Source organism: Acanthopagrus latus, chromosome 14, assembly GCF_904848185.1.
Source record: "Acanthopagrus latus isolate v.2019 chromosome 14, fAcaLat1.1, whole genome shotgun sequence".
NCBI lineage: Eukaryota > Metazoa > Chordata > Actinopteri > Spariformes > Sparidae > Acanthopagrus > Acanthopagrus latus.
The window spans coordinates 15797918-15825608 of record NC_051052.1 but is presented as its reverse complement, the minus strand read 5'-3'; the positions used below and the strand labels follow the sequence as shown (position 1 = coordinate 15825608).

Sequence of the window (27691 nt, the reverse complement as noted above, 5' to 3'; positions counted from 1 at the left end):
GTCAAAACTGTTATTTCTTTTTCATTATAATTCTAGTGACTTTAAAATGTTTCTGTGTGTTTAAGTGACTGTGATGTCCTTCAATCGTTCAGATTTTTGTAGCTGCTAGAATAAATATGGCCTCACCGCAGATGGGTGTGCCTTTAAATCCTGCCTCCTCATTCTGATGACACCAACCCCTCTTATTTGGTTTTTGGCTGGCAGCACCTGGGGAATTCAGACATACACCCTGCAGCACCACGGTGTGGATAAATATCTTTAACCTTGGACATTAATCTTTGGATGTGTTTACATTCGCCCTGTAAGTTTCTGTAAGTCCATTTCATTCAGGAACATGTTTGGAGCAGATGGCAGGAAAAGGTCTGTTGTGAAGACTGTAATCCAAACTATTTGACAAAATAATAATAATAATAATAATAATAATAATAATAATAATAATAATAATAATAATAATTTTAAAGAATGTATTGTGGAGGAAAGTGTGGGCTTCTGTCTCTACTCTCCGCCTCTTTAAGTCTGCCCTGCGTCTGACTCCTTTCGGTCCCTTGCAGTTTGTAGAGCAGCCTGTACTCTGCCCCACATTTTATTGGGCGACCCGCCGTCACCGCCACAGCTCGCCAGACGCTGCGTAAAAGCCGCCGCGCCGCGCTTGGAAATGTAGATGTTTTGCGCGCAAGAAGTTCTCCGAAATGGACTTAAGAGCCGAACTCCTCAAGTCCATCTGGTACGCTTTCACGTCGCTGGACGTGGAGAAATGCGGGAAAGTGTCCAAGTCGCAGCTGAAGGTAAGAAGGGAAAGATTGTACCGTCATTTTTTAAGATCAGGAAACCGAGACCGAGGGGCGTCCACTGGGGAGCAGAAACACACTTTTATACAAAACAGCGATGCTTTTTACTTTAAATAACCTTCTTTTTCAAGTCAAACCAAAGCTCAGCAGTCTTTATAGGGTTGTTGTCCTTATATGCTGTAAAGTGGTATTACATGAGTCAACTTTGAAATCCGAGGAAAGACAAATATTTGTACAAGCTTTTAAGACTTCTTCCAACAGACACGTAACCTGCTCAGACTGGAGGTGAGGGAGGTGTGAGGCCACTTTCAGCGTCAAGCTCAAAGTCCAAACTCTCCCTGTGGCCCAGAAACACACTTATTGACATAATCTCCCACACACACACTGTCATGGCTCCAATAAAATAAGGCATGACAAAGAGCAACAGTCAGAAGTCTTATTTTGCAATCTTTCCCATCAGTGTGTCCTCTTTCCGTGCTGCTTTCTGTCCAGTTCCTACTTGCCTGACTGGGCCCCCACAGGAGGGAAGAATCCAGGGAAATAGCAGACAGCTGTCCTGACTTGCTCTGTGGTTGAGGACTAGCTGTCTGTGCATGTGTTTGTGCGGATCCATGATGAAATATGGAGCTCACCCATGAAACTTTTAGGCAGTGTGCTCACCTGTATGCTGTGAGATGTGATGTGACAGCTCCCCGTGTCGCCTGTCCAGGTGCTTTCTCACAACCTGTACACGGTGCTGAACATCCCACATGACCCCGTGGCTCTGGAGGAGCACTTCCAGGATGATGATGACGGGCCGGTGTCTAATCATGGCTACATGCCCTACCTCAACAAATACATACTGGATAAGGTACTGCACAAATCACTTCCTCTGTAGCAACGTGACACGAAAAATACACACATTTTCTTTTATTTTCTTGATGTTGTATGATAATTATTGTTCTCCAGGACTTGCAGTTGTTGTTGATTTTCCTAACTTGGGAAAACACTTCCTGCTTTTTGACTGAAAAGTGCTTTATGAGCTTTATTGTTACTATTATATGGAATTCTGTATGATTTAAATGCGTGCCTATAGCATAAACATTACATGATCACTGACATTGGTTAACTTTAAATCATTATTCACTTTATTTAAACTGGGGGCAGGCCCACATTTACAATGATGTCGAGAAACTGTTTAAAATGACATACAAAAAGACTTAAATGTTGTTCTGCCTTGTAACCTCTTAACGTTGTGTAAAAAAACAAAATAGATACTAAAATAAACCCATTGATAAAAACAAAACAAGTATATATGTATGAACATAATGCCTTATTTATAATCAGCACAAAAACATTTAATAAAGGTTTAAAACACGTATTAATATTAAGAGTTTGTCTTTAACTATAGTGTCTTTCAATATCAGTTTAAATTGGCATTTTATTTAATTTCTAAACAACTTGAGATGGGAGTCTGTAAAACAAACATACATAAAATACAGTTATTAAACAATCAACACATTACATTCACACATAAATGCAGACGAAAGCCTAAAAAAAATGCCAAAACACAGTAATTTGATTTGTGCTAAGTGCTAAGCTATACATCAGCCTCTGCATATGGCTGGAAGAGTTATAGTCATTGCTGTGATAATGATTGATTGGTGGATAGAAAACAAATAAATCTCATTAAGAGTGAAAACAACAGTTTATTGATCCCACATACAAGTACAGTCCGTGTAGAGAAAGCCTGAAAAAGCGTATGTGTTGGGGTCTTAGAGCTGAGTTGTTGTCCACAAACTAATAAAAACACACAAAGTTGAGTGGGTGATTATTGTGAAACAGTTTCTAACAAATGATGTTTTAATACAGTTTAATTTAAAAAAAAATCTTTTTGTCTTTAGGTCAAAGAGGGGATGTTCGACAAAGAGAAGTTTGACGACTTGTGCTGGATGATGACCAGGAAGAAGAACTTTAAGGGGCTGCCGGCCGGGGCGCTGCTATCTGAAAGAGACTGCTTCAAGCTCTTTTGTTTATTCAACCTCCTGTCCGAGGACCGCTACCCGCTGGTGATGATACCAGAGGAGGTAAAATATGTCAGTGAGACAGGAATTTAATGTGTGAAACAGGAGGCAGAGGGATTATATCAAGATCTGATCGACTGAGTTTTATTTTATGGAATTTTTATGACCAAAAACGTAAAATATATATATTTTTGACAGTGTACAACAAGAGATAAGGGTCATATTTATTAGACATATGTGCAAAAAATCCTTTCTTAACACTTACTGGTCAAGTAAAGATAACTAGGGAAACAAATAACACAGGAAATCAACAGAACACTAAGCGTTTTGAGTGTCTTTGACTGTGATCGCCTTATTGTTAGAAAGTAAAATGATGCTCCATATAAAGCCAGCGTGTGTCCCACAGAAGTCCGACCATTTTACATTTTTTCACGGCAGAAAAAAGCAAGTGCAAGTAAGTGAGTTAATGAGCGTCTTCCTTCCCCTGCTTCCTCCATAATGCGCTTGGTTTCCTGTCGACGGAGCCGAAAATAACCTTCTTTTGTACTATCAGCAGAGCAGCTTTCCTCTGTAAAGATATATGCTGCAGAAATATACTGATAAAATATTGACGGCTGCGATCAAGCAGTGCGTTCAGAGATCTCTTCTGCAAACACACTCCTAATGTTCGAACGCGTTTTAGGTGGAGTATCTCCTCAAGAAGATCTCCACGGCGATGAGCCAGGAGTGGGATGGGAAGCCACTGGAGGACCTGATATCCCAGGATGCCACGGGGCGCGTCGAGGGCATGTCTGTGTGGAGCTTCTTGGAGCACATGGGTGCAGGCCAGCTGCTGAGGGTCACCAGCGCCGAGGCCTTCAGTCTGGCTTTGGAGGAGGTCTTCCTGGAGATGTACCACAACGTCCTCAAGAGGGTGAGCTTCTGTGCTGTCGTCTTACCTCTTTGTCATCACTCTTTCTCCGTCTTCATTCTTCGTCTCCGCCCCTTGTTTTCAGGGTTACATGTGGAAAAAGGGACATGTGCGGAGGAACTGGACTGAGCGCTGGTTTGTGCTGAAGCCCTCCACCATGGATTACTACGTCAGCGAGGACTTAAAAGACAAGAGAGGGGAGATCAAGCTTGATAAGAGCTGCATCATCGAGGTGGGTGAGGAAACGTGGTGTAAACACGGCATGTTTATTTTGCAGTGTGTTTTTACAGCACATACACCCTATAATCTTCAGATTTTGATACCTTAATCCAAGCACCAATTTGAAGTGTGTCATGTTTTTTTCCGATTTTCGTCAGCCAATTCCAGACCGGGAGGGGAAGCGCTGCATGTTCTGTGTGAAAACCCACAATAAGACCTTTGAGATGAGTGCGTCAGACCAGAGGCAGAAGGTGGAGTGGACTCAAGGTGTGTTGGTGTGTATAAGTATCAGAATACAGAGTCAGAAATCACAGTTTGAATGCTTCTAGTCGAATTCACTGGTTTCAGATGAGACATTTTTAAAAAGAATAGTTTTATATTTTGGAAAATACACTGAGTTTTGTTTGCTTTTTGTCAAGAGTAACATGAGACGACTGATACCTCTCTCATGTCTGTACAGGTAATATGAATGTACAGGTACTGGCCAGTTAGATCGTCTCATCTAAATGCAACAAAGTGAATAAGTAATTTTTTTCCCATGACATCTTTGGTGTCAAATACTTATTTCTGAGTGAGTTTGGTGCATTTCCTTAACAACATGTCAATCAATAACTTTGTTTAGTGCTGTTGATTTGGCCTTTTTGTTGTCACAGTTCGAATGGACATTGGTTGAGATCTATGCTTGAGTCGTGGCTATCACAGCTCAGTTACTTGTTCATGAATCATGATTATAGATGGATGCTGCTTTTGTTGCAAAGACAAATGATGAAGCTTTTTGATTTTATATTCAGATCAGTGTTGAAAATTAGTACTTTCTCTGTAAAGATGTCAAGGAATACTAGCCTTGTGTTCATGAATCAATATAAAGAAACATCAGTAACAGTATCTACAGTTTGTCTTATTCCAAGCGAAATGCGTTTGCTACCTCTTCAGCTATCCAGACGGCCCTCCGTCTCCAGAGCGAGGGCAAGTCCTCCCTTCACCACGAGCTCAAACTGAAGCGACGGGTCCATCGGGAGCACAGCCAACGGGAGCGCAGCAGGAGCGCCCGGAGCAGCTGCAGCAGCCGGAGCAGCCAATCAGACGACTCTCTTCTCCAAGAGATAGAGAAGATGGAGAAAGAGAAGGACAGACAGGATCTGGAGATAGAAACCATCATACAGGTGAGAGCGGAGGGAAATCAGCTGAGGGGCAATTCATGGTGACGTGAAGTCAGTTTTCACCTTGATTTATTTGTGTCCTGCAGCATGCACGAGAAGTAGAAACCAGGCGAAGGGAGGCGGAGGAAAGAGAGAGGAGGAAACAGAGGGAGGTGCAGATGGAGCTGGAGAGACAGCTGAAAGAGGCCGAGTCGGTAAGAGAAGGTTTTCCAGATGACAACCTTTATTTACAATTTGCTGAAATGGAATTTAGAGTCCATCCCATTGCCTCTGATCTCTGAAAACAGCACGAAAACATTGGCATTATAAAACCCCGGCTTAACCTTCAGTGGTTTTTAGTGGTGGAGACATAATAATGACATTCCTGGAAAAGGTGATTCAGGAATAGGTCAGTTCTTTCCACCCAATTGGTGTGTATATATATGTGTGTGTGTGTTCTCCCAGCTGAGAGATAGCATGCAGGCAGAGATGCAGGAGAAGGAAAGGGAGGCTGAGCAGCAGAAGAAGAGGATCCAGGAACTGGAGCTGACGCAGCGGAAACTGGAGGCCGCTCTCAACATGGAGATCCAGGCCCGGCTGGAGGAGGAGCGGGCCAGGCAGGAGCTGGAGAGGTAACAAACACACACATCAACACAGAGTTAGTATCTGTATGAATATAAATTGATAGAGGAAAGTTTCAGTGTTCAGCAAAATAAGAGCCTATTTTCTGGATTACTGGGCAAGTTTTGAGTTCCCATAATGCTTTGGGGGATGTAAACAGGAAGTATGATTTTGCCACTCAGAAATCCAAAATTTTCAAACCACCTGCTACGAAAAGGAATAAATATTTACCTATATGTTTCCAAGTATAAAACAAGCACTAACTAAACTTTATAATGGCGTCTGTTACCTCATGCATTGGCTTTTCTCCTCTTTGTGGTTTAAATATGTAAGGAGTCAGTTCAATTGTGTGTACACTTGCTAAGGAAACAGCAGTTTGCCACAGTCAGACATTTTCTTGTCTCTGTTTGTCTATAACATTGGCAGTGGGAAATTCCAACCCCCCACTCTGACTGGAATGCAGCATCAGTAAGCAGGGCTAAAACTTCAGTGCTGCTGTTTCTAGCCCATGTTGGTTTACATATTGGCAAATTTGCACAATTAATATATGCTGAATTAGCTATTAGCAGTTTCAGTTTGCAGTGGACCCAATGATGTAAACACAGATATTACTGGTTTACTTTGAAACTGAAGGAAACTTAAAAATGTGGTGATTCTAAGGCAAGTTCTGCAGTCATTAGAAGCAACTTATTTCAAACTTTTCTGAATGAAGTTACGCTGGAAATGTCTATATTTATGTAAAACAAACCCACAAAATATCAGTGCCCGGTTGCAATTTAAACTGTGATGGAACACAATCCACTCAGGAAGGTGTTTTGTCAAAATAAAAGTTATTTGTTCTTTGATATTTTTACTGGTGGAGGGGACAAATGCCCAAATAAAATACTCTGAACCAAATCAAACTACGCAGACATTTGTCGTTTACTTGATCTCAGTTCCTGCTTCTCTTCTCCAGGTTGCTGCAGGTGGAAGACGAGAAGAAGAAGCAGTTCCAGCTCCTGCAGGAGCAGCAGAGGTCCTTGCAGAACCTCATTCAGGAGGCCTCAGATGGCAGCACAGACCAGGACACCCCCTCAGCTCTTCACTCAGCTTCTCAGGAGCTCCAGGACCTGCGGGCCTCCCGCCAGAGGAGCCACCAGCACCTGGAGGTAAGAGTGATCGGACTGGCTCAGTGTGCAGCATATTTGGTATTATTTAAGAGAAACGTGAGAAAGTTTTGTTTGATTTCTTTATTCCAGGAGGTACAAGAGAAGTTGAGGAATGCCAGTCAACACGTACGACACTGGAACGTCCAGCTGACCCGCCTGATGACGCCCATCTCTCCTGGAGGTGCAGTACGCTGTTAATAATATAACATAGCACTTTGTTAGTCAGAGACACAAACTTTGTGGTTGTCTGCATAGTTTTACCCAGCAGTAAAACAGGAGAAACATGAAAAAACCTCTGCAAAACTAATTGGGTCAAATATATATCACAAGAATTGAATTTTGTTGTTATTGTTCCTTTGTTTGTTTTTTGACTCATAGAACGTTTGGAACATCGCCTATTATCAAAACGACTGTGTCCCAAAAAGGAAGGCGCGCTGGCCAGCAACGAGTTCATCACTAAACTGAAGGTAAAAGGCGATCAGAACAACGTGATGACGCCGGAGGACCAGGAGGGACTGGAGGAGCAGCTGGAGGCCGCCAACCTCTCAGACGGATCGGACGAATCACAGGAGAAACCCAACGGACAGATGTGACGTTCGGCAGGTTCCAAGTTTTCAAATCGACAAGTTCAGAACAAAGAAATTCTGCAAAGGGGAATGAGAAACGTAGGCTGCAATACAAAATGAGTTGTATTATATTTATATGTTGAAATGCACACTAAGATGGATGACAAATGCAGTGTGATGCTGGATTTAATGGACACTTAACACATTATAATTAAGATCAACAGAGATTTACAGTTTTGTATAATAAAGTTTACTGGTGAATAATAAAATGTAATTTTGTGATATTTGTCACTTCTCTGGACAGCCTCTCTTGTACAAATGTCTCTATTATTAGGCTTCCTGAAGGCTCTTGTTCTTTACGTCGTTCTACTTCTAATACACTACATTTCAGAAATATTGTACGTTTTACATTTTCTACATTTATTTATATATCTACAGTATCTATACATTTAACAACTTCAATTACAAGTTACCTTACAAAATATAGTTATTAAATAGGGCATTTTGTTATAAATTAAACTACTACTAATATGATTAGTAGATAAATTCATCAGTTGACTGACAGAAAATTAAAAACTAATAATTTTGATAATCAATTGAAGCATCTTTTATTTTATTTTATTTTTTAAAATCATGGTTCTAGCTTCACAAATGTGAGAATGTTCTGCTTTTTCTTCTGTTTATTTTTTCAAAATTCAAGTTATTATTAATAATGTTGAAGAAGACAAGCACTGGGGCTACATTTCTCGCTCTTATTAGAATATTTAGAAATCGAAAAATATAACAATAATATAGAAAAACAATCGGTAAAATAATTTTTTTTAAAAATAAAAATAATAATAAGTTGCAAAATCCCCAATTTATTCAACCACAACTTAAAATCCTGCATTTTTAATTATTACTAATGAGTAATAATAAATAAATGATAACAGTTACAATACTTTCAAAACTTAAATTAAATTTTTCTGAATATACTTTCACACTTTTACATAAGAAACAGAAAAAACTGAAAAGCAGGACGTATTTTCACAGTGTGGAATCAATACTTCCTCTTCTTTTGATTAAAAGTGATGTAGAAAATGTATTTTATGTATGAAGTTTATTAATTAAAATCATTACATATTGTGACCTGAGGGTGGCGCTGCAGCAGGAAAGAGCCGGAATGGAATGTGACCCCGGATGAAAAACAGAATCAACCCTGGTGATTCCAACATGGCGGCTCTCAGGTCTGTGTCATGCGGACAGTAGCGAAGCTGCCAATTAGGTAAAAAGTCGAGTTTTTCATTAATTAAAGTTCGATTAAGAGTTAGATTTTTAGGTCATGGGTCTGTCTTAGCTTGTAAAGACACCTTTTAGGTGAGGAGTACGCCATGTTAGCATCAACGGCTGTCACGGCCGCCTCCAGAGGGAAGGTCAGGTCGCTGGTGTCTCTGAGCAGGAGGCTGTCCACCAGCCAGCCAGCGAGCCCGAATGGAGACCCGGAAAACCCCGCTCTCCTCCTGGACATTGCCCAGCCCGAGGAGGGAAGGCAGTTGAGACCCAGAAAGGACCCCAGCAACCGCTCCGTGCTCCTGTTCCCCGGCCAGGGAAGCCAGTTTGTGGGCATGGGCAGAGGACTGCTCAAGTACCCCAACGTTAAAGAGATGTTCACGGCGGCTCGGAAGATCCTCGGGTACGACCTGCTGTCTCTGTGCCTGGAGGGACCCGAGCGGGAGCTCATGAAGACGGTGCACTGTCAGCCGGCGGTGTTCGTCACCTCGCTGGCTGCGGTGGAGAGGCTCAACCACGAGAACCCCAAGGTTGCTATATGTTATTATAATATAATTATTAAGTTTGTTTATAGTTTAAGTGATTTATGAAGGGAAAATGTAAAATAATGTGTGAAATTTTGGACGGTAATACGAGCACTTGAACGCCTCACCGATCTCTAAGTCCATCTAGGCATCTTTAATTCTTTTCTGACAATTTTGTTGACTAATCAATTAATTTAAATAATAACCAACTTGTGATAATGATAAAACATGTACTGTGTTATGTGCAGCACTAGCTCCCTTTCAATAAAATTACATTAATTCATATTTGATAGCATATTTTTGTGATATCGGCATACTCTTCTGTCCACAGGCCATTGAGATGTGTGTTGCTGCTGCAGGTTTTAGCGTTGGAGAATTTGCTGCCCTAGTTTTCTCTGGTTCCATGAACTTTGCAGATGGTAAGCATGACTATTACTGTAAATGAATAAAGATATAAGTTATTTAGAAAAACAGTTGGTCATTACATTATATTTACTCATTTGTCTTGCAGCTCTGTATGCCGTGAAGGTTCGTGCAGAGGCCATGCAGAAAGCATCAGAGCTCGTTCCTAGTGGGATGCTGTCAATCATCGGTAAACCACAGGCACAGTATAAATATGCCTGTGTGCAGGCTAAAGAGCACTGCAAGAAGCTCGGGATTGAGGAGCCGGTCTGCTCCGTGGCCAATTATCTGTTTCCCGATGGCCGTGTCATCGCAGGGCACCAACAGGTATGAAGCATACAGCAGCTTTGAAAGTGTTTTTTCACAAAAAAAAGATTATTTTGTTATACACAATATATGTAAACTGCCTCATCATAACTGTACTGTCCTCCAGGCCCTGGATTTCCTCCAGCAAAACGCGAGACAGCTCCACTTCGGGAGGACCAAACTTCTCCCAGTCAGCGGTGCTTTCCACACTGAGCTGATGGCGTCAGCTGCTGAACCCCTGAGAGAGGTGCTCAGACAGGTGGAGGTCAGTAAAACTCAAGTGGCACTCCTGAGCATGTATACACCTGCGAGATTTTTTTATATATATACTGAAGCAATTTGATGACATCACTTTGGGCTCTGATGAACATTTTTCCTAATATTTTGATGTTTTATTGATTAAACATTTAATCCACAAAATAATCTGACAATAACTTAGTTGCAGCCCTATAACAAACCTATTATCGACCTACCATTGTCTGCTATAGAAGAATTAAAACTATGGACACAGCCTCTTTAAATTACATTTATTTCTAACCTCAACACATTTTCTTTTCAGCTACCACTTTCTGAAAACCTTGATTGATTTCAGTACTAAGCTAGATTTTTCTCCCTGTCAGGTCCGTGCCCCTGAGATCAGAGTGCACTCCAACGTGGACGGCAAACGCTACATGAACGAGAAACACGTGCGCCGGCAGCTGGTAAAGCAGCTGGTGTCGCCTGTGAAGTGGGAGCAAACTCTGCACGAGATCTACGAGAGGTTGCAGGGAGAGCAGTTCCCTCAGACCTTCGAGATGGGCCCCGGGAAGCAGCTCGGAGCCACTCTGCATAAGTGCAACAGGAAGGCCTTTACAAATTATGCACATGTGCAGGTCACCGCTCATGAAGACCAATAATGCTGAGATGTGAACTTGGTGATCAAGTTGGAAAAAAAAAAAGGGCCTCATTTGAGTGTGGACATGACCAGCAAGACCTGTGAGCTCCTGTGGTTGCTTCTTATGGTCTTATTTGTGTATGACTATGTAATCAAATAAATGTAGGTTGTTTTGTTTTTTTTAAATTAATGAGACTACACGATGTTGTCATTTTGAGGTTTATTTGCATCACGTGAAAAAAAAGCACTTTCCATTTTCAAACCAGAAAGTCCAGCTCCCTTTAATTTTATAGTAAGCCTGGCTACATATCATTTGTAAAAATTTTGGCCTCTCAAACCAGCAAGAAAGTAATCTGGATACAAAAGACTGCAGGCCAGCAACAGTCAAGTAAAGCAAAACAGACCTTTTGACGTTAATACAACTGTGAAGCCACACGTCGCTGCTACAATATGCTGGCCAACACTGTGAAACCAATTCAAACAATTTCCACTTCCTCTGACAATTTTACAACATGCCTTTTACTCCTGTGCCCGTTCCCAAGTCAAATTCAATACCGCTCATGAAAATAGTAAAAAAAGAAGAGTAAACAGCAGAAACACATTAGTTAGAAATAATTTTTGTTGATTTGCAAACTTTTTTTTTTTTGTCAAATATATGATGGCCAAAAAAAAGACCCGCTCCTGGCCCCTCAGGCTCTCCCTTCCACCCACAGTGCACCGAAAATGGTCACTGCAGCCACCAGTGCTACAGTCACCAGCGCTCCGCTGGTCCAGCCAGTGCAGGTTACTGTTTTAAAACTGGACACCTGTGGAAAGAAAGTGAAAATGATTATTCTGTTGATAATTTGGCAACAATATTCCTAGAAGCGTATATTCCTAGTGTCCTATGTTCCCAGTGTCCAATATTTCCGTCGTTCGATGTTCCCAGAGCCCTAATGTCCTATAGTCCTATGTTTTCAGGGTCCTAAATTCACAAGGTCCTATACTGCCATGGTCCTATGTTCCCAGGTCCAAATGTATAAGGTTCTATGGACAACAAACAGGGTCCAATGTTCCCAAAGTCCTAAGTTCCAAGGGTCCTATGTTTACTGAACATAGAACCCATTGTCATTTTCCCATTATGTGCCATATAAACATGGGGGACACAGGACTATGGGTAGAAGGAGCAGTTGCACTATAGTTGATTAAACCTGCCAGTGTTTGTTGTCATTTCAGCCAACAGTCATCAACTAGAAACAAAAAGCTGTTTTTGTCCACGTCTGTTGTCTGTTTCATGTGGGGGGATGTGAGAATGGAGCACTTGACAGATGTGATGACAGTAACTAAGGGGGGCGGGGAGAAGCAAAAGGTCAGCAGTGAAGAAGGAGTGTTACCCAGGCTGTCCAGGCGTCAGCTCTGAGGATCCCCTGCCCAGGCGCAGTGCTCGATATCCAGGCCTTCACTGCTGCAGACAGGCCCTTGAAGCCCCATAACTGACTGTGGATATCCCTGGAGGAGAATATCACAGAGATAAACAATATCTTAACAGATAATCATATAAAAGCTAAATATAGATAGATGTTTTTTTTTTTTACTTTCTCATACCGATAGATGGTCCTGGTCAGTGCCTGAGCCGGCCTCAGCATGTGGAGAGGACTCGGTGGCCAGTTCGGATCTCTGCTTGCCCACTCCCGGTCCAACGTGTCTCCGATTGCAGCCAACTGACGACCGATGGCACGTGCAGCCCCGTTGTTGACCCTGAAGGAGTGACAGACGTGACTAAACAAAAAGCCTTCTTTTACATTGTTGATGGTTTGTTTTCGGTCTAACTGATCCCACTTTGTCGATGAGCATGTGGAGGGGCATGTGTCGCACCTGAGGTTCATGTCAAACAGGGTGCCAGTATCCACCTCACCAGGTCCAGCCTGGAGGGACACGGCTTGTCTCGGCTGTCTTGTTTGTGCCACCATCTTGTTTTCTGTGAGGAGAAACCGGTAAAATGCAAATTGTTCATATCAGCACACGAGAGAGAGAGAGAGAGAGAGAGAGAGAGAGCGACTAGACCCTCATTATGCATGCAGGACAGATAATGGCTGCACAGTTTGGAGGTGTTCGTGTGTCGCCGTGCTGGTTTCAGTCCCAACGTTCATAAACAGGCTGTGTAAATACTGGGTCATGTGACCAGGATAGGTGGTGGCTGTGTCACTGAGGAGAATCCAGGCTGATAAAACAGGCCCTTCTAGGTTTGAAGAGATGACATCATCTGTTTGATTAAGTCCTAATGTTGTAACCCAATTACTACTGTTTATTGCGAGAAGTGTGTCTAAGTTCCCCTTTTGCATCTTAGCAATGAGCTACACTTCAACCTACACACCCCATCCACCTGTTTGACTGGATATATGACTTGTTATTGTCTGTTTTGTCGGCCTAACAAACAGGTTTTGTCCCCTCCTACACGCACCTGTCCTCAGACCAGTTCCTGTTGAGCTCATGTGCCTCCATGCAAATGCTCCATTTCCATAACTCAAATCAACCAAACTGCCCTTATGTCCCGAGCAAGAAGTACAAAAAAACAACACCGACCCCAAAGCATCCACTTTAATAAATTAAATATGTGTTTGTTTACTTAGTAATCTGCTAAAGTATGAAAAAAGTAAACTTTCTCCTCTGTGTTTATCTCTACACTGTTTATGCCAATTTCCCATAAAAAAGATAGTCCTAAATGTGACAACTTATACAATATAATCTTGGTTTATACTCCATAATGATGCCCAGAGGACAGTTGTTGTGTATTAATCATGTAATAGCCTGTAGTCGTTTGCCATATTGTCATAACAAAGGAATGAGGTAATCCCTCTCACCCAAAGCAAACAAAGGTCGTTTTGAAGATCATATTGGATTACTCATAAAGGCCGCAGACATACATTTATTTTTAACTACATCTACAAATCAACCAGTATATCCCATAAAGGTGGATATTAGATATGAAATGACTATTAATGCTCCCGCCCAGACAGTACAACAGGTGGATGCAGAGTAAAAAAGAGAAAGTAAAACCTACCTTTCCTGTAGATTAAAGTAGACGCCGCCCTGTGATGAATGCAAAGACATAATTATTGAGATGTTCTGGAAATAATACAGTGAATAAATAAAGTATTATTCGTTGGATGTTTTCCTGTACTTACAGCAGCGTCCTTTAATCTGGTTGCGCTCAGGTAAAACTGTCACAAATATGATTAGCCACGCCTTTTAACCTGGCAGGCCTGACCACCAGGGGGCGTCAACCTTTTTACTAAACATAATTTTTTTCTTTTATCAGCTCAGACAGTGTTGGACAAGTTCCTTTCAATATATAGACCTATACCATCTATAATGTAGCCAATGATGACACGACAAGACAAAAATCTCTTATAACTCTAATATGTTTGTATCATTTTAGTCCACAGAACAAGGAATGCATGAACATATGTATATATATATATATATGTTTTTACTTTTGAACCCTTCTGTACTGTCTCCCCTCTTTTTTTGTTTTATTTTGTCACTGTTTATTTTTCGGAGGTTGTTTTTCTTTCAAAGTATGTGTTTTCCTTTGTTGGTACATGCTATAAAAAATTAAAGGAAAAAAAAGAAAAAAAGAATGTAAACTAAAGAAACATTGGGTGATTAGGCTTCATCAGTAGGCTGATATCAGACACAGAGAGACTAAACAAAGCAATTATAGGATCGACTATATTAAACACTCAGCCGATAATAATACGGTCATGTTGGTGTGGATGGGCTCTGAAAAAATGACTGATGACTGAATAAAACTTATTTGTTAAGAACATGACACACTTATAGCACATTGAGATTGAAATGTAAATTGTATATTTGTGTGCTATTGTGTGGAAAACCAACAATGTGTAAAGTGTGCTGTTCAGTATTTTGAACAAGTATTCTTGTGTTTTTCAGCAGGTTGCCTCTTGTATTTATTGAAAATGTGCATCAGCAGGTAAACCTGTTGTAGTTTTTAAACGGCTCCACACTGACCCCTGCTGGTACGCTGTGGTAATGACATCATGCAATGACATCACTGCGTCCTCCGTTGCTAGGTTATTCTCCCGGAAGGACCAAGCCCATGGCGACGTCGTTTAACGTTTCTTGAGACATTCTTGTTTGAAAAAATCCTTAAATTGTAATTGAGCCTCATATTGTGGTTTTCATTTATTTGCGTTAGTGCGTTTTAATAACCGAGACTTTTATTGTGAAGAGTAGTTTGACCGCGGTGGGCGTTTCGTCACTGTGTCCAGCTTCACGACGCCTGAATCAATACATTTAGCTTGTTAGCAATAAAACCGCCAACATGGAGGCACTTCTTTATTTTTAGCCGGGGCTGTCGAGCATGCTTTACAAACTGTCCTGCCGCTGTGTTCCGCTATGAGCTTGAATAACGGCGGTTTGGTGAGATTGCATCAGTGACTGGGTGATGTCCGCCCAGCCTCTGCAGCAGTCCAGGGAGGGTTCAGCAGCCTGCTAACTGAGCCTGCCCGGCTAGCTCATGCTGATGACTGGCTGTTTCCTGACATTGATTTGCAGGTAGGTGACGGCTTTGGTGCATGGCAGCTGCGTGCACCTTCTCTCTCTTCCTTTGCACTGCACAATATCGTACGCAGTCTGTTTTGTTAATGTGGTTTCACTGTGTGTTTACCTGTTGTTTTGTGCTCCACCCAAGTGGGAGGCAACCATGGCCGGTAAGGTGAAGTGGGTGACAGATATTGAGAAATCAGTGCTCATCAACAACTTTGAGAAGAGGGAATGGGTTCCAGTCACAGAAAGCGAGGACTGGAATTTCTACTGGTAGGTGTTGCACCTACATTACACCTGCATCTTCAGTCCACAGTACTCTGCAAGCACCACATATCAGCAGTAGTAGAGAGAGCACTCATGATCCTTATTATTGATTAATCTGCTGACTATTTTCACAATTAATCCTTAAGTCAATAACATGTTAGTTACTTCTTGTTCAAAACCCAAAGACTCTTTATCTACTGTAGTAAATTACAGCAAAATCTCACATTTAAGAAGGTGCAACCAGAAAAAGTTTGGCATCTGATTTTCCAGTTCTTATACCCCATAGAAGCAAAATGGTTCCATTCAGAACCAAAACTTACAATCAGTCCCTGTTTCTCCCAACCTCCAAATAGACTCAAAGTACATCTGTGCAGTTGGGAGATGATTAATAAGGAAGCTACTTTAAAAACATAATTCTACAAAACAACTTTATATTATTTCTTTTGGACATAAGTCAGTTCTAGTCATTTTTTGAGAGATCATTTTACCAAATAATTATGTAAATTAAATCACGAAGAACATCTTAAAGGGATTGATTTGATACAGATTTTTTTGTCATACGCATACCAAACCCTTGTTGGTTTGCAAGATACCAAAAAAATATGATTGCAGCGGTTCTTTTCATTTCCCTACAAAATGACACATCTTTAACGAAACATTCCTCTCCCATGCTTGACAAAGAAAATCTGCTAGAATAAAGGTTCCTGTCCTGAAGCACAGTTAGCACAGTTTAAGATTATCATCCAACCAAAAGAAATCAGCATAAACTTTGTAAAAAGTGCATACCTTTCATCATATTGGAATATGTATTTATATGCAAAATATGAGTCTAAAAGGTAATTAGTGACTAAAGCTGTCTAATAAATGTAGTGGAGTAAATAGTGCAATATACGTCTCTGAAATTCAGTGCAGTTGAAGTATAAAGTTGCCTGAAATGGAAATATTTAAGTAAAGTTCACACAACTTTTCTCCTCTTCATTCAATAATTTTTAGCCACTGTATGCTGGATACATGTTGATCCTATGTGTATCAGTTCATGAGAACTTAATATATTACCAGGCTTATTTCTAGGCTCCAAACCCAGCGGATCAACACAGTGCTGTTTAATTTGTATCGACATGCAGGATGAGCATCCAGACCATCAGGAATGTGTTCAGCGTGGACACCGGCTACCGTCTGTCAGATGACCAGATGGTTAACCACTTTCCCAACCACTACGAGCTGACCAGGAAGGACCTGATGATCAAGAACATCAAACGCTACCGCAAGGAGCTGGAAAAGGAGAGCAGTCCGCTGGCCGAGAAGGACGAGAACGGGAAATACATGTATTTAGGTATCTATTAGATGAGTTTTCCTCACAGAGCATAGAAACACTTGCCGTTCTGTGTATGTTAAACTATAACTATGTTCTTTGCTTCATGCAGATTTTGTCCCTGTGACGTTCATGCTCCCGGCCGATTACAATCTGTTCGTGGAGGAGTTCCGCAAGAACCCGTCCAGCACTTGGATCATGAAGCCCTGCGGGAAGGCCCAGGGCAAGGGCATCTTCCTCATCAACAAGCTGTCCCAGATCAAGAAGTGGTCTAGAGACAGCCGCACCTCCACGTGAGTTACCATGGTCTTCTTTACAACAGTAAACTTTTCCTGTGAGGAGGGAACTTTAGTTTCAGTGTAGCACCAACAAGCTCCTCTCTCTTTGGCAATACATGCCATCATATCAATCAGATGGTGCCTGTATCATCATCTGTCCGCCTGATCAATGATCAGTTTGGTCAGAGGTTTGTGGTTTGCTGATGTTTGGCTTCTTGCTTTCTGCCTCCAGGTTTGTAGCAGCATCTAGTGGCAAAGAGGCCTACGTCATCTCCCTGTACATCGACAACCCCCTGCTGATCGGGGGGAAGAAGTTCGACCTGCGTCTCTACGTTCTTGTGACCACATATCGGCCTCTGAAATGCTACATGTAAGCCCAGAATTTATATAAAGTTTCTAGTTGATGGATGCCAGCACTATCTAGTAATTGATTAATTATTTATTGATATTATCTACATGTACAGAGAGACAGCAGGTATGTAACTGCATGGAGCATCTGAGACATTTTTCCACTATTTTCTGACATGTTTAAAACAAAACAATGAATCAATTAAATTTTTTTTTTTTTTCAAGAAAATAGTTGGCAGCTGAATCAATAATCATAATGATAATCTTTTAATTGGATCTTTGTCTGTGGTTTGATCCTCAGGTACAAACTTGGCTTCTGTAGGTTCTGCACAGTTAAATACACACCCAGCACCAGTGAACTGGACAACATGTTTGTTCACCTCACTAATGTGGCCATCCAAAAACACGGGGTGAGTCTGTGTCTTGTCTGGTGTGACTAGTCGAGATTGTTATTAGGAAAAAGTGTATTAAATCAGTTTTTAATATGAGTTATAGGTTATATTTGACATTAAAGGGGTATTTCACCAATTCAGTCTTGTATCTCCATAAAGTTTGGTGTCTGAAGAAGCAGACTATGATGCAAGATCATCCTGAATTTAAGTCCTTAATAGGGGTCAAGCACCAAAAACACTGGACCCTGGTCAAAAATTCTAAATCTTAAGCCAAATACAGACAAAAATAAATCTCAGTTCAGAGCCAATAAAAACATTATTCAACTATTTCGCAGGCTGAGTACTTCTCATGTTAGGATACTGATTTTTCTCAGTGAAAGATTTTTCTGTTGGCTGCACATATAGCTTTATATGTTGACTGTTACTGACTGTATACAATGATGAATTTCAGGTAACTGATGTGTACAACATTTTGCAAGTAAAAAACAAAAGAAAAATGTCAACATCTAGTCCGACTGTGTGCCTTTAATGCAGGATGATTACAACCACGTCCACGGGGGCAAGTGGACGGTCAGTAACCTCCGTTTGTACCTAGAGAGCACCAGAGGGAAGGAGGTGACCAGCCGACTGTTCGACCAGATCCACTGGATTGTGGTGCAGTCACTGAAGGCGGTGGCTGTAAGTCAACATCAACATCAAATGATTTTTCTCTCCCAAAATATGCGACATAGCACTGAATACTGAATTACTCCCATGTTAACTGACGCCATAGAATTGGAATTCCTGTTGCAACCCCTCTTTGCCTTTACATGAACCCCGGCGCTTTACCAAAACAATGCCCCCTTCACTGAGCACCAAATCCCCTCTTTTTCAGTTTTGCAACACCCCTTCGATAGCTCAGTTGGTAGAGCGGAGGACTGTAGTGGTAATCCCAGGCATCCTTAGGTCGCTGGTTCAAATCCGGCTCGAAGGAGTGACTTTTAACTGTGTGTGATGGAACATGTTGTCCAATAGCTTCTGACAAAATGTCGCTGTTTCACTGTCGAGTTATTTGCTGTTACATAACTGGTAAATATATGTGTAAGTGGGCTTTGATTTCACTCCAACCTGAAAACAGCTGATAATGGTATCGTCTTGGTGAGAAACTGGCAAAGCCATTTAGTATGTTTCTAAAATATGCGCTAACTGATTTGCAATAACCAGTTAACAGTTCGAGATGCTAGATTTCACCCTTCGATAGCTCAGTTGGTAGAGCGGAGGACTGTAGAGGCTTCAACAGGTATCCTTAGGTCGCTGGTTCAAATCCGGCTCGAAGGAGAGACTTTTTAGTGTTTGGCCCATTTGTCATTTACTAACAATCACTTAGATTGCACGAGGTTCACTCAGTAGATAAAACAGACAAGACTGACTTTTCCCAAGAGTTTTAAAATATGTAGCAAATAATTTAAGACGTTAGCCACATTGTGCCTCAAAAGCTGCCTCACAGTCAGCTACCGTTAGCTGCACACTTACAGCAGTTAGGGATTACAGTGGTGATATGCTGATGAATTCGACAGGTGGCCAAATCTTACATACTGCACCTTTTATACTTAGAGTGAACACAAATCCAAACACACCAAAAACAGAAGCAATACTGTACCATTCATTTAAAGTTGCATATTGATGTTGTCAATATGGAGTATTTTAACTGCTTCAAATACATTTATGTACTTTTTTCTGTAAGACTATAATTTTTTTTTATTGTTTTCAAGTAACTGTAGTGGGCTAAAAAAGTACTATATTTTATTCTGAAAAACAGTTAAACTCCTCAGCTGTTCTCTGTCCTTTTCACATATGTAGCGCTGCAGCCACATACACCATAAAAACCACTCCGCCGCACATGTTGAGACCTTCATTCATTGTGCTTTACTTTGTTACTGTTGAGATCCTGTTTTCAGTATCACTTAGTACCACTTCTTTACACACAGATGTTAAACCATTGCAATGTGGTGGTGACGTCTCTGTTTTTAGCACTCCACTTAATGCTCACTTCCCTTTTCTACTAAGTGATCTGACTCACTTCCCCTGTCAGGCTTCAACACAGAGGCTACTATTTGCACTAATAGTTACATCCACAGGTATATTTTGTACGCTGATCAATTTGCTAACATGCTGTTGCATTAAAGAGTTCCCAACGTTTCACAACCACTTTGTAGGTCACTTCCTCTTCCTGACTCTGTCTGTTCTCTCTCGCAGCCTGTAATGAACAACGACAAGCACTGTTTCGAGTGTTACGGGTATGACATCATTATTGATGACAAGCTCAAGCCATGGCTTATCGAGGTGAGTAATTTAACAGGAGGAGTTATGACATGCACACACATCAACAAACTCACATTAAAAGGCTTTAACTCACTGAGAATTAACCTCCGCTGTGTAAACTTGGCACCGGTTGCATATTTTGCCAAGCCCAAAGATACTTAACATGCTTACGCAGTGACTCCACGTTCCTTTTCCTTGAGTATGAAGCAGCTTTAAATGCCCTCAAGGTTTATCTTTCTGTGCCGGGACATGTGCCTCTCTGTATTCAAATGTGTGTTGAAGGTGCATCTCTAAACTATTCAGTGTGTCATTCCAGCTGTAAAAACATTGCAGAAAGTACTGTTTATGAACTGAGTGTGCTGACAGGCTGCGCAGGATGACACAGACAATTTGCTGGCTAGTTTTAAAGGTTAAGAGGACACCGTTAGAGGCACTCTATGTAACAGTTGGTAGCTATTTAAATATATATTTATGTATAACTATTTATTGGCTATGTATGAGTGTTAAACACTTTTCCTCATATAAGCCTGTAGATGATTTGAACCGTGAATTTCTTTGTGATGGATTTTCCATGACAGTCCAAAAGATGTGACTTTATGGATGTTCTCAAGTGCCTCATCTCAGTTTGGTCTATGTAAATTCTATTGAAGTGAAGACTTTAATGAGAAAACAACTTCTAAAGCAACGTTTTGACGAAATTGGCATTTTGTGTGATGAGGCGCCCCCCCACAGTTTCTGAGTGCAACACCACTGTTGTAAGTTTAAATCCCAGGCCTGTAAGGATTTGTCAGGTGTAATTTAGGTGCTAACTACATACAAAACTCATTATGTTTTCTGACATTTAATGTTTAAATATGTAAAAGAGATGTTATTTCATGAAATATGCCCTGATTTGTGTGCATTTTTAAAGCAGAAATCTGAACGTTGGACAAAGCCAGGTTCCAAATTCTTGTTTTTCTTTTTGTTGACATATCAAAATCAGTCCAAATGTCCATTTTCCCCATGTTCCTTGGAATACAACGTTATATATATTCAGGCCATGAATGATATATGAACAAATCCCTCAGTAACAACCTTTCAGATATAGATAGAAGTAAAGCTGGGAAGTTTGGTTTATGCAAGTGCAACTGAAGTGGAGCGTTCTAGTTCAAAATATTACAAAAATCATCATGTTATTATTTTTTGTATCACAAAAGTTTTTTTTTTTTTCTAGTAATCTGAAAGAAGGCATGTTAAGGAACCAAAAAGCCGAAAACTTTATGAGGATGAAATATTTTAGTCCTTTTAAAGTGTGACGCTAAACTATTTTTACTAGATATTTCGCTTGTTATCCAGCTGTCATATTTTGTTGGACTCGTTTTGACAGCTGTACAATCAGGTGCTGGGTTTCCAGGCTAGGTCTGAGCTATTTCTGTTAACAGACACCAATCTGATCTATTTTTGGCGACATGAAGCTGGTTGTAGGGCAGAAACGGTCCTCGGTGAGGGACTGAAGAAATGAGTGCCGCAAACCTAGTCACGAATTCTCTCTTTTGTTCATTATTCCTGCAAGTCACCTACTCCCGTTTACAAAATAAAAGCTGAGGAGCTTAACTCTTTTGTCCATGCTATCTACTCTAGGAATGAAACGTGAGTGTGTTTATTTCAAATCATCTCTCCCCGGGGCACTCGTAAGTTATCCATTGTCAGTCAAGTTCTCTTCTTTGAGTGTATGAATGTTTATGAGCACAGCTGTTATAGCACATTAGCAGCAGAATTTCCTGCCTGATAAGAGCTTCTATATGTGGAGAGGAGGAAATAACAACGCGCTCATTCCTGTTCCCAAAGTACATTATTAAACTCTTCCTGTCTCCATGCAAACTTTTGGTCCAAATTTAAAAGTCACTTTCTTTGTCCATGTCATGCTCAGGTCAACGCCTCTCCCTCGCTGACCTCCAGCACAGCCAACGACCGCATCCTGAAGTACAACCTCATCAACGACACTCTCAACATCGTCACACCCAACGGGGACATCCCAGACTGCCGCTGGAATCGCAGTCCGCCCCGAGAGGCCCTGGGCAACTATCAAGTCCTGTGAGTGATGTTCAAATCCATGAGTCAGCAACCTCTAACAGCCAGGAGGGGGGTCACACTGAGGCTAAAAATATCAGTCAGACGTGAACGTTCTCAAATTACTCAGCTCAGCTTATCATCTGTTTTTGCTGGTATCCATGCCCTTCGATAGCTCAGTTGGTAGAGCGGAGGACTGTAGTGGTTAAACCAGGCATCCTTAGGTCGCTGGTTCAAATCCGGCTCGAAGGAGTGGCTTTTTATCTATCTGCAGTAGAGCACATTTCACTGTAGAGCAGCACGGCTCTAAGTCGGACCGAAATATCTGGAAAGGAATGTGATGTTTGAAACTGAAACTCCATTGTTTGTCTTGTGAAATACTACTAAAGACAGGCATGAGGACTTCCTGTTGCCTCCCTCTGCCTTTACATTTGTTTAAACATGGTGCTTCACTCAAGCAATGCCTCCAAGCTAAGCACTAAGCCCACTTCACCCTCACGCATGTGGTTGGACAATTCAGAGTCAATGACTTGTGTGTTTGGGTGTTGCAACACCCCTTCGATAGCTCAGTTGGTAGAGCGGAGGACTGTAGTGGTTGTAACAGAGATCCTTAGGTCGCTGGTTCAAATCCGGCTCGAAGGAGTGACTTTTGAATGTTTAAATCTGCAGTAGAACATATTGTGCAGCAACAGTTGAAAACTTACCTACTGCAGATAAACACGGTCAATGCAAACCTGTTCACCTTAATATATGCTGTAACAAATTAACCTGGGCTAGAGAGAGAACTTTGTGGATCACTGACTTGACTCAATTTCAAGTGGCTGTTTTTCATCATAGTTCACGAAAATAAAGTACACATGGTTATTCTAGTGAATCAGGCTGTGTTGGCCTCGATAGCTCAGTTGGTAGAGCAGAGGACTGTTATAATTGTGACAGACATCCTTAAGTTGCTGGTTGAAATCTGTGTTGACGTAGTGACTTTCAAGTGAGAAGACTTTCTGTTGCATCTCGTACACCCAGAACAGTTTAGATTGCATGTAGCTCACTCAGCAGATAACACAAGTTCCAAAACATGCTGTTATTAATTAACTAATACTGGTCGGCTTGTCAACATACAGTTTATCGCTCTCAGACTTGACTACAATACAAAGATGTGCCTTCTATTCAACTAATTTCAGGTTATGATATTGTTTTTTGAAGTTACTGTGTAAACACATGCAAAGTGGTCTTTTTCAACAAAGTTCATATTATGATATGAATCCTTAGGTTTAAAGAATATAGTGAGAAGACATGGTTTTGTTAATTAACTAATACTTAGAACTAAGTTCATGTTATATTATTAGTTGTAAGATCACAACAATTTGTGATAAGCCGCTGGTAAAAACAGTCAAAACAGATGCTGCTACTATTGACTTCTCACCTCGTATCTGCCTTCGGTAGCTCAGTTAGTGGAGCAGCAGATGAAAACAACATTGTAGCCATTCTTACTTTCCATTCATATAAATGTCAGTAGATTAAAAATGATTAACTATGACCAATTATTTTGTCAATATGTAATGCTATATGTAGGTATTTGACTCAGCCAAGTTCATATTGGATATCAGTTCTCAGGTTACAACAGTACCGCTGGTAAATTGTTAACCACACATAGTCAGATGTGGTCAGCACCCTTCGATAGCTCAGTTGGTAGAGCGGAGGACTGTAGCGGTATTAACAGGCATCCTTAGGTCGCTGGTTCAAATCCGGCTCGAAGGAGAGACTTTTAGGAGCCTAAACATGAAGTTCATAAAGGAAATCATTTGAGTCTTGTGAACAGCACAACACCACAACAAGAGTTGTGAGTGGTATTGTACATGTTTCACTGAGGAAAAGCAGAAGAGTTCTGTTGTGGCAGAGATCCTTGAAATCAAATTAACCGTGAGTTCTACTGACACAGTAGATCCAGAAGTCGCCTGACAACAGGGGCCCCATTCTGAACACAATGGGGAGGCTACTGTGAGCTTAAGCACCTTGTTTTCCTAGTATGTTGATGTTAAAGCAACCAGGAAAGGAAAGGAAATTACAACGTTATTTCTCTCTCTCTGCCAAAGCACTGCCTCAGGTGAACAACGTATTGTTTTATCTATATCATTTCTCTCTAGCTGAAAGTAACAGGCTGCATGTTTCCATTGGTGCACATGTGTGACCTTGTGACCTTCGATAGCTCAGTTGGTAGAGCGGAGGACTGTAGTGTTTGTACCACGTGAATTGGTCACAGAGATCCTTAGGTCGCTGGTTCAAATCCGGCTCGAAGGAAAAACTTTTAATCAAGTAGTTGCGTGCCTAGAAAAGTTTCCTTCTGGCAAAGAAATACCTGATAATATACCCAATACAGCACCTTAACTTATGCTAGTTTAATGTTGCTGGTCAAGCAGTTGTTACCATAATGAGCAATCTGTTACAGCCCTCCACTCCACCATCTGAGCTATCGAAGGGAGACATGCACTCATTGTTCACTAATAGTAACATGTCTGTTTACTCTGTTTCTACCACACTGGGATCTAAATGTATTCAGTTCAAAGATCCATACAGTATGTCTGCTCTTCACTAGTCCAAGTTTATTAGTTACAGAATATTTTAAAATCCCTACTGAACTGATTTGTATGCCATTTTTATATCTAATGTATGTTTAGGTTTTCAACTGCAGTTACACATAATGTAAAAAGTCACTCCTTCGAGCCGGATTTGAACCAGCGACCTAAGGATGCCTGGGATTGCCACTACAGTCCTCCGCTCTACCAACTGAGCTATCGAAGGGGTGATGTAATGCTGAAAAGAAGGAGCTTTAGTACTTAGCGGGGGGGGCAGGGGGAGGTATTGTTTGGGTAAGGCTCCAAGGTTCACGCAACAGGAATTCCTCCACATTTGTGTCTTCGCTCTGATTCCCTCTGTGTGTCACCAGGTACGATGAGGAGCAGGCGCAGAGCGAGAATGCCGAGCGTGACCTGCGGAGCCGCTCGGGTCAGTCCCTGGGGTCGAAGGGCACCAAGGGGAGTGCAGGCGTTCGCCCCGCCGCTGCCACCTGGAAGTGACGCAGTGCTGCAGACTCTTAATGACTTCCTTCAGACAGTACAGGGGATTAAAAACCACTGGGACTCCTTTTTTTTTTTTTTTTTTTAAGCCCAACTCTTTGATGGACTGTTCCCTGTCTGAGCACACAGGGGCCGACAACTCTACTGCTGGAGGGGAGGAAAATCAATAAGGTGGTCATTTTGGAGAGTTTAAAGGCTGGAGTTTGTAGGAATGAGTAACTAGAAATGTTGAAGTTGTGCTGGTGGGGCTGAAGGTCAGGCCCAATCTCACATATCTCAACAGCAGCCACAGCGGAATTTCGCACCGTGAAGATAAGAAAAAACTCGCCCAAAAACCTTTAAAAAGTGGATGAAAGCTTGGGAGAGGGAAAATAAAATCTCTCTCCAACTTGACAAAGGAGGATTATAAGAACCTGAACTATGCATGATTTATGAGTCCTGACACTTTAACCTCACCTACCACACAGGTGCTGTGAGATAAAGTGTTTCAGAAATAGAGGATAGAGACAAGAGATATAACTAAAGCAAAGGGTATAAAGATATAGTTTACTGATAGGCAGTTGTTAGGCAGAATTAAAAGTACTAAATGTGTAAACACCCCAAAGTAGAATTGAATAATGTTTTTACAAGTGCATTATCAGTATGTTTATGCAGGGGGTCATTGAATTGATTGTATCTATTGATTGCACTTTATTACTTTACGTTTGCTTGAATATCACATAGATGTTTTGCATTTCTGACATCATATCTGCTGCATTTATTCTTCATATCTTAAATACTAGTATGTGTTTGGAAGGTAAACGCATTCTGCGCCATCAGCTGTCAGTATTGGAAAAGGATTGCAGTATTTTGGGGCTTTTTTGCAGTATATTTTAAAATGAAGTAACACAGCTTCACCAGATACTCGCAGCATTGAGAAGCATTTGGAAAGGATGTACTTCTTAAGTAATGACTAGGGAGATTTCACAGAAAACGGGGGGTTGTTTTGTTTTCTATTTCGTTCCTTTTCCTTAGTATGCTCACCCATCACTCCAGGCTAAAGTAAACGATCAAGATGATCATGATAATCACTTTAACTACTCTAGAACAAGGGGTGTTACTGGTCAGTGGATGGAAGAAAGGTGTTAAAGGGCTCCATTTAAAACATTTCTGTAATGAAATTGTGATTTAATCAAGCTGATACAGAATCCCATTTGAGGTTTTGTGAAATTAACTTGATACTTGATATGGAATAACAAACACCCACTCAATATGTAACAGGCCTCTTTATTTGCTCTCTTTGCTTTTCTAAAATTTAATATAACCTGTTTGAATAATGCAGTTGAGCATTTTTTTCCTCCTCACTGTGGTAAGGGGCCGTTAATCCCTTGATGAATCTAATCTGCCTAGAGTTAAGATTATTCAGAGGTCAGTCCTTCAAAAGGCAAATGCCCTTTATGTTCTTTATGTAAAGTAAGTCTCTGCATGGCACCGTTCCTCGACCTTGATGGTTTGACACTCCTCCCCCCGCCACTGCTACCTTGTTGTTTCCTCCTGGCCCTGGAGCTGGTGACAACATGCAGAATAGCAGCTTTTCAAAGTGTTTGTCTGTAATTAAATTCCCCTATTTGTCTGAGTCGTATTGTTAGGCTGTAAGACATGCACATCCTCCTGTGCTAGAGACCAAATTACCTTGATACAGCTCTGAGGTGTGTCTGAGGCTAGTTTCTGTTTTTGTCTGGTTTTCTTTATTGTGGTGCAGCGTATATGTTGTGTACACGACACAGCTTTTCTGTTTTCAGCTTTGCAGTACTGACATCTCTGCGTCGTTTTACTTTTTGTCTTCCTTATAATAAAATATCCATATTGGTGCTGCCTTGACGATAAATCATGTTTATTTCAAAGGAATGGTAAGTGGGGCAATGTGTTGTTGTGACTATGGTGAACTTGCCCTTTATGGTTTCACAGAAACTTGACAATCCCTTCGTCCTCTGTCACTTCTGTTTAAACAAAACAATATGTCATACATCTGAAACTTTCTATTACACCACTTTGTGTTAAATATATCTTATTAATGGCTTCTGCATGAGTAAAGAAAGCCTTTAAAGTGGAGGGTGTTCATTATGATCAACATCAGACGGTTTCAAATTCTCATTTCTAGAAACGCACCTAAGACACATTTATATGACCTGTGAGATAAATAACAATGTCAGAACTTTGTTGCAACAGAATGGGTGTATTTTAATCTTTAATTAAGGTTTCAAAGTGGCCCCCAAGAATGTTAGATGCTTTGTAGTAACTGGTTTGTTCACGATATTTAAGGGAAGTTTAAGGAGAAATCAAACTAACCCTCATGCTACTTACGGCCCCCAGAAACCTC

At 41.1% G+C, this 27691-nt stretch overlaps 4 protein-coding genes, 1 long non-coding RNA gene and 7 other non-coding genes across 13 annotated transcripts; 9 read left to right on the top strand and 3 right to left on the bottom strand.

Annotated features, from left to right (window-relative positions):
* Window positions 1–445: 445 nt before the first annotated feature.
* On the top strand, window positions 446–7676 carry def6c (DEF6 guanine nucleotide exchange factor c). Its single transcript, XM_037121419.1, has 12 exons — window positions 446–785; window positions 1498–1638; window positions 2672–2854; window positions 3474–3704; window positions 3787–3933; window positions 4079–4187; window positions 4854–5083; window positions 5167–5274; window positions 5525–5691; window positions 6636–6828; window positions 6919–7009; window positions 7207–7676. The coding sequence occupies exons 1-12, from the start codon at window positions 690–692 to the stop codon at window positions 7419–7421; spliced, it is 1911 nt and encodes a 636-aa protein (XP_036977314.1). The 5' UTR covers window positions 446–689; the 3' UTR covers window positions 7422–7676.
* LOC119032355 lies at window positions 5548–8647 on the bottom strand. 2 transcript variants are annotated; one of them, XR_005078856.1, is made up of 4 exons: window positions 8514–8647; window positions 6959–7019; window positions 6606–6822; window positions 5548–5683 (listed from the first exon to the last, which is right to left on the bottom strand). It is a non-coding gene; the product is annotated as an uncharacterized LOC119032355 (long non-coding RNA). The 2 variants fall into 2 exon arrangements; XR_005078857.1 differs by having other exon boundaries at window positions 8524–8647.
* On the top strand, window positions 8599–10969 carry mcat (malonyl CoA:ACP acyltransferase (mitochondrial)). Its single transcript, XM_037121421.1, has 5 exons — window positions 8599–9193; window positions 9519–9606; window positions 9699–9916; window positions 10023–10160; window positions 10516–10969. The coding sequence occupies exons 1-5, from the start codon at window positions 8765–8767 to the stop codon at window positions 10789–10791; spliced, it is 1149 nt and encodes a 382-aa protein (XP_036977316.1). The 5' UTR covers window positions 8599–8764; the 3' UTR covers window positions 10792–10969.
* Window positions 10970–11399: 430 nt separating this feature from the next.
* On the bottom strand, window positions 11400–14268 carry bik (BCL2 interacting killer). The gene is made up of 6 exons (XM_037121422.1): window positions 13934–14268; window positions 13810–13838; window positions 12624–12726; window positions 12354–12506; window positions 12143–12257; window positions 11400–11575 (listed from the first exon to the last, which is right to left on the bottom strand). The coding sequence occupies exons 3-6, from the start codon at window positions 12716–12718 to the stop codon at window positions 11459–11461; spliced, it is 480 nt and encodes a 159-aa protein (XP_036977317.1). The 5' UTR covers window positions 12719–12726; window positions 13810–13838; window positions 13934–14268; the 3' UTR covers window positions 11400–11458.
* Window positions 14269–14838: 570 nt separating this feature from the next.
* ttll1 (tubulin tyrosine ligase-like family, member 1) lies at window positions 14839–27192 on the top strand. The gene is made up of 10 exons (XM_037121420.1): window positions 14839–15326; window positions 15463–15587; window positions 16706–16914; window positions 17006–17186; window positions 17404–17541; window positions 17821–17929; window positions 18446–18589; window positions 20147–20233; window positions 22122–22285; window positions 25203–27192. Exons 2-10 carry the CDS (start codon window positions 15475–15477, stop codon window positions 25330–25332), a joined length of 1275 nt encoding a protein of 424 aa, XP_036977315.1. The 5' UTR covers window positions 14839–15326; window positions 15463–15474; the 3' UTR covers window positions 25333–27192.
* trnay-gua lies at window positions 18798–18884 on the top strand. The gene is given in 2 exon segments: window positions 18798–18834; window positions 18849–18884. It is a non-coding gene; the product is annotated as a tRNA-Tyr (tRNA).
* On the top strand, window positions 19142–19228 carry trnay-gua. Its single transcript is given in 2 exon segments — window positions 19142–19178; window positions 19193–19228. It is a non-coding gene; the product is annotated as a tRNA-Tyr (tRNA).
* Window positions 22427–22513, top strand: trnay-gua. Its single transcript is given in 2 exon segments — window positions 22427–22463; window positions 22478–22513. It is a non-coding gene; the product is annotated as a tRNA-Tyr (tRNA).
* trnay-gua lies at window positions 22817–22903 on the top strand. The gene is given in 2 exon segments: window positions 22817–22853; window positions 22868–22903. It is a non-coding gene; the product is annotated as a tRNA-Tyr (tRNA).
* trnay-gua lies at window positions 23930–24016 on the top strand. The gene is given in 2 exon segments: window positions 23930–23966; window positions 23981–24016. It is a non-coding gene; the product is annotated as a tRNA-Tyr (tRNA).
* On the top strand, window positions 24455–24556 carry trnay-gua. The gene is made up of 2 exons: window positions 24455–24491; window positions 24521–24556. It is a non-coding gene; the product is annotated as a tRNA-Tyr (tRNA).
* trnay-gua lies at window positions 24971–25057 on the bottom strand. The gene is given in 2 exon segments: window positions 24971–25006; window positions 25021–25057. It is a non-coding gene; the product is annotated as a tRNA-Tyr (tRNA).
* Window positions 27193–27691: the final 499 nt, after the last annotated feature.